The sequence below is a fragment of the Arachis ipaensis genome, chromosome B09 (assembly GCF_000816755.2).
Source record: "Arachis ipaensis cultivar K30076 chromosome B09, Araip1.1, whole genome shotgun sequence".
Taxonomy (NCBI): Eukaryota; Viridiplantae; Streptophyta; class Magnoliopsida; order Fabales; family Fabaceae; genus Arachis; species Arachis ipaensis.
In genome coordinates this window covers 140,843,744-140,849,821 of record NC_029793.2, presented here as the reverse complement: position 1 = coordinate 140,849,821, position 6,078 = coordinate 140,843,744, and the positions used below count along the sequence as shown (strand labels likewise).

General features: G+C 32.5%; 1 protein-coding gene across 1 annotated transcript; it reads left to right on the top strand.

Annotated features, from left to right (window-relative positions):
* On the top strand, positions 1,648–3,333 carry LOC107617317 (chalcone--flavonone isomerase 1A). The gene is made up of 3 exons (XM_016319056.2): positions 1,648–1,849; positions 1,983–2,141; positions 2,706–3,333. The coding sequence occupies exons 1-3, from the start codon at positions 1,744–1,746 to the stop codon at positions 3,122–3,124; spliced, it is 684 nt and encodes a 227-aa protein (XP_016174542.1). The 5' UTR covers positions 1,648–1,743; the 3' UTR covers positions 3,125–3,333.

Genomic DNA, 6,078 nt, shown 5'->3' with positions numbered 1-6,078 from the left:
CATAAATATGTAATTATTCAAAATGATTAATACCTTTTTTGTTGTATGAAATGATAAATGTCTTATGTCTTAATTAAAAGATCTTGTTTGAGCCTTAGAAATAATGATGAAAATTATTTTAGAAAAAGAAATGTGTATACTAAACTATTTTATATCTTTATTTTAATTATGTGACGTGCATAAAAAAAAACAACAAGGAGCTAACATTTTATTTTGAATTAAAGTTTTGATAGCATGTAATGATTGAGATCGAAACGGTGTAGTTTGGAGATAGCAGAATGATTAAGTAATGGAGCATTATAATTTGACAAATTCTACGATTACAAAACAAATAGAAAGAGATTGTGTCATATATGCGTAGTCATAGTCACAGCCAAGGAACTTCACATGTTTTGAATTTTTGATGTTCATATATAGATCATTGTTCAATTCAGTCCAATAATAAGATTACTAGTAAACAAAACTAGACCGGCAAGACCGTTGACCCAATACCGGCATGAACAGAGATGGTTGTATGATTTGGAATAATAAATTTTCTAATAATTCAAAAATAGAAGATTAGTGATATCGTTTTAAATATAATGATGACTGCCAGTTAGGTGGGTAGGTATAGGATAACCGATAATGTAAAAGTGGGACTCAGATCTTAAAGGAAGTAGTACCTAGTAATATAACTTGTAAGCAAAAAATGCTTGAAATATAAACGCTTCTTCTTATTATTATAATATATAGCTAGGGGTGTACATGGTCAGGTCACATCGGATTTGGCTTAATCCGGATTTGACTCGAAATATAGATTGGGTCTAATTTTTAGACCCTAACTTGATATTAGATCTGATGAAACTTACGCACTTTCGAGCCGGGTAAAAACTGGGTAAAAATCGGATTTTAACATGTAAAAATCACCTAATCTCCAACCATTATTTCACAATTCACATAGTAAAATTCACTTAAAAAATATAACAAGAACCAATCCTTCTCTAAAATTAAAGTATAACCATAATTAATATTAATATTGTCTAAGAATACCAAATATTTAAATCAATACAAATAACACAATATTATGCATTAGTCTAAAGTCTTATACATTTTAAACATAAAATATTGACTTATAATCTTATAATGACTAATAACACAAAATATTAAGGTTTACAATATTTAAATTCCACATAAGAATAGCCATCATCCATCACTAAAAGTCACCAAAAAAAAAAAAAATCATCCATCACTAATAACACAAAATATTAATTGTGTATGATGACCGGACCACCGGACCGAGTTCGGATGACTCGAGCTATTGTCCGAATCCGATCCGAAATAATGATCGGGTCTATTTTTAAGACTCTTATCCGACACTAGACCCGATAAAATCACACTAAATTAACCCCTAAAATATTCGGGGTCAGGCCAAATCTTCGAGCCGAGCCGAGTCATGTACACCCCTGTATATAGGTATAGGAATTACCTAATTTTTTAGTTTATTACGTTATTATTTAATTTGTTATACCAATTAATATTTAGTAAAGCAACTTAATAGTCAAGCTAGACAAAATCACTTTTCATGTCAGTATTTAATTTAATTTAATATTTAACCATCCTTAAATATGGACACGTAAATTTTGAGCATTTCTCATACATATATATATATATGGTATAAACATATTCTATACGCCAAATACCAAGGGGATAAAACAAGAAAATTGTAGCTTACAAGTTAAGACACCTTTAATTTATAGTTTGAGTATGGCGGCGGAACCATCCATCACGGCAATACAGTTCGAGAACCTTGTCTTCCCGGCGGTGGTTACTCCTCCTGGCTCCTCTAAGTCTTATTTCCTCGCCGGCGCAGGTATTATTATTATAATCTATTACACGCACCTTGAACGGATTAAATAATTAATGGTTGCCTTAGCTTTTGTCATAATCAATTAAAAAGTAATAATCTAGATTAAATAGTTTATTGGTTGGTGATGAATGAGTAGGGGAGAGAGGATTGACGATTGATGGAAAGTTCATAAAGTTCACCGGAATCGGAGTATACTTGGAGGACAAAGCGGTGCCATCACTCGCCGGAAAGTGGAAGGACAAGTCCTCCCAACAATTGCTCCAAACCCTTCACTTCTACAGAGATATCATTTCCGGTATGCTTAAATAACTATTCACATAATCAAAGTAAGAATCAATTATTTTTATTTACGCATGTACGCGTAATGGAAAGTTTGAGTTAAAACGCCATGTTTACAGTCTTTAATTTAGATTCAGTTTATATTCGTGATGAAATTGCTCACTAAACGTTGAAAAATGATATTGATGGGATTAAAAGCTTCATCAAATATATTGCGTGTACATAAACTATTCTGGATTACACTTTTATTTACAAGTGGGACAAAATTAAGGTCAACTAAAGCATGCTTAAATATGAGATATTGGTATCGTAACTAGTTAGTATATATGTAGTAATTTTGTGTATGGATTATATTAGGTAGCTAATGACCTTTTTGAACAACATGAATAATAATTCTAAAATTGGTCCAATTCAAATAAAACATATTACACTTTAAATTACTCATCTAAATCTTAATATTAAAATAATCATCTGCACACCTAATAAACTGAATATTCAATATATTCATTATTCACATTATTTAATATTTTCATTATCTACCTATAGTTCACGCATACTTAATTTAACAAATTGTTTCCAGGGCCGTTTGAGAAACTGATTAGAGGATCGAAGATCCTGGCACTGAGTGGAGTGGAGTATTCAAGGAAGGTGATGGAGAATTGTGTGGCACACATGAAATCCGTTGGGACTTATGGCGACGCAGAAGCTGCAGCCATTCAACAATTTGCTGAAGCCTTCAAGAACGTCAACTTCAAACCTGGTGCCTCCGTCTTCTACCGCCAATCACCACTGGGACACTTGGGCCTTAGTTTCTCCGAAGATGGCAACATACCGGAAAAAGAGGCGGCGGTTATTGAGAACAAGCCATTGTCATCGGCGGTGTTGGAGACCATGATTGGAGAGCACGCCGTTTCTCCTGATTTGAAACGCAGCTTGGCTGCAAGATTACCTGCCGTTTTGCAACAGGGTATTATCGTCACACCACCACAACATAACTAATTAAATTATATATATTAAGCTTTTGCTCAAATAAAAATAATTGAAATGTTAATCACCATTTTAATTATTCTTGTAATTTTTGCCATCAGCCTCGCTTTTAATTTAATTCATCTACCCCAGTTGTGTTCCTCCAATTTTAGGAAAATAAAACACTGTTCAGCTTGTTGACTGAAAAATAAATTGAAAGAGTTATAGTTTATTGTAGTTAATTTGTCCATTTTTTTTTCTTTTCAAAATTTATGATTTTATATAAATTTTTTTAGGTGATGATCAATAGATCGTTGACCATTATATAATTAGATTAACATTCATACCTTCGTTTAAATAATAAGTTAAAAAATGAAAAAAAAATATAGTAAATAATTCTAGTGATTACTTATTAACCAAAAATTATTAATCTCGTATTATATAAATTTGATAATAAAAATAAAAGTAAATGACCACCTTAGTCTTTAAAAGATTAGTTTTTGATAAAGGTAAATTGATATTTTGACTTTGGAAAGATTATTTTTATTTGGTAAATATACTGCATTTTTTCATAAGTGGCAAAAACCCATATATATTAATTGATTCAATATTTTGTTCCAACGATGAGAAATTACATAAAAATAATAAAAAAAATTGAGAAACAGCTCTATATCTAGGACCTTTTTATTCATTATTAGAGTATTATTAAGTGTTTAATAATTTAGTTTCAATTGGTTGATTGATGATTTTGGTTAAGTGTACAGAGAAGCAATTTAGTTTTTATGGTGGTCCAAAGTTAAACAAGCCCAATCAATTAATTAAACTTGGTGCAAAAATTAATTTAAATAATAGTGGCTGAAACCTAGAAATTAAGAAAAGAAAGAATTGACCCAAAGCTTCTTAAAATCCATTCGATGATCTCAAATCCATAGATTTTACATTGCAAAGTCTTCATGCCTTGGTTATTGGAACTCAAATTTCATTTCAATTAATTACTTCATTAGTTAAAGTGACACATTTTTCAAGTTTCAATTCACTTTAACTTGTTTAAAACTTCTGCCAAAATTTTCTTATCTTCTCTCTCCTCTGCTTTGGTCATGTCAATCTTTTAAAGAAGAAGATAGAAAAAAAATGAAAAATGCACAGAGTTGATTTTGAAAAAAGGCAAAAAGTTTTTTGCCATATCAAAGCAAGAAAAGGTTACGGTCCAGTAGTTTGCTTCTCAGGGTTCAAAACTTAACAAAAGTTTTTTTCTTCGTTTGTATATCACCAATGATCAAGAAGAAAAGATCCAAGGTCTCATACATGGAAGAGGAAACCATAGAAAATGTGAAACCACCTTGGATCAGAAGCTCATCAACAGTCAAAATTAAAACTTGGGGCCAAAGTCAAGATTAATGGCCAAAATTGAAGAAGATGGATGAAAAAAGATGAGAGAGATGCATGCAATAGATTCGAGCTATCTCTCTCTCTCCTCTGATGAAGTTGTCGCTACTCTGATGTTGGAGAAGAAAGATGTTGCGAGGGTGTAACTGATTTCAACTTTGGAAGTTTCACCCTTCTATATTAAGGGTGAACGGCCAAGGGTTGAGATCAAGGAGAGTAAGTGAAAAGTACAGAGTTCCCATAGCTACCCTAAAACTGTTTGAGTTCTTCTCCTTCAATGATGTTCATTTAGTTTTCTTTTTCTTAGTTTTGTCTGTCTGAGTCTCATGGTAAAAGGCAAACATTTGTGAGGTTTGTAAGAAAAAGTCATTGAGAGAAAAAAGGCACTGAGCAAAATTAGAGAAAAAGGCATAGATGTCTCAGAGTTTCTTTGTACATCTATCTATTGTGTGTCATGATCCTGTGGGGATTTCCTTACAAGTTGGGTTAGCACTTTGCTGTTGAAAGCTTGGTTTGAGTCCAAGTCTAATTCAGATTGGGGTTAGAATCTGGATTTGTCCCATATAGGATTGGGTAAATTTTAGGGAAGAATTGGTGTTGGTAATCTTGAAAAAGATAGTGAAATTTCATCATTGTTGTGATGGAAACTGGATGTAGGCTACATTGCACCTAGTAGCAGGATATATCTGGTGTCAATTTTTTTTCTCTACTTCTTTTCTGTTTTTTTATCTCAGGAGACAAAATGAAAAATATCTCTCAACTTGTTACGAGACAAAATTAAAATGTCTCTCAACTTGCTACGAGACAAAAGTGAAAATATCTCCTGAAGTCAGTTGAAAAAGTAAAAGTAATACTCTGAAAAAAAGGAAGCTAAGATTCAACCCCCTCCTTCTCTTAGCCACTGATTACCATCAACGAGAAACCAAAACCATATCTTGGTCGATTCCTCCCTAAATTTCAGCTTCCAGGATTCAATTCCAAACTTCCAATATCCACCAAGTTAACTCCAATTCAACAAGATATACAATCTAATTCATATAATATCACAATAATCAACATTGAGCTCACTAGATCACCAATTCACAAGGGTTAGGGTTTCCTTACCGTTACACACGAGTTAGATGGACGAAATCCAGTGATTATCCACCGCTAGAGTACCCCTAAACCATCAAAATCACAAAATCTCTCAATTACCAAAATCCAAATCATGAATTGAAAAGGGAAGAATTGGGTAAGAAAACGTGATTCCCTTACCAAATTGTTCGGTAAATTTTGTAGAGAACTCCAAGATGAACGCGTGGCTGCTGACGGCCCGTCAATCGAAATTTCGGATTGAAAGTTACGTGGAACGGAAAATTGAAGGCAAGGATTTTGCTCTTTTCTTCTTCTTCCTCGGCGTGAAACTCATTTTGTGAAAGGAAGAAGGTTGAAAGCCTCGTTTATAAGCTGGATCTTCGGTTCTTGGGTCTTACCCAACCGGTTTGGCCTGCTAGTCTGATTTTAAGTCAAAATTTTTAAAATTAGTGTCAAAATTCATATTTTAATTATTTCTACTTCATTTAATTATAAAATTTAATTTTTAAATTTTTTTAATAATCATT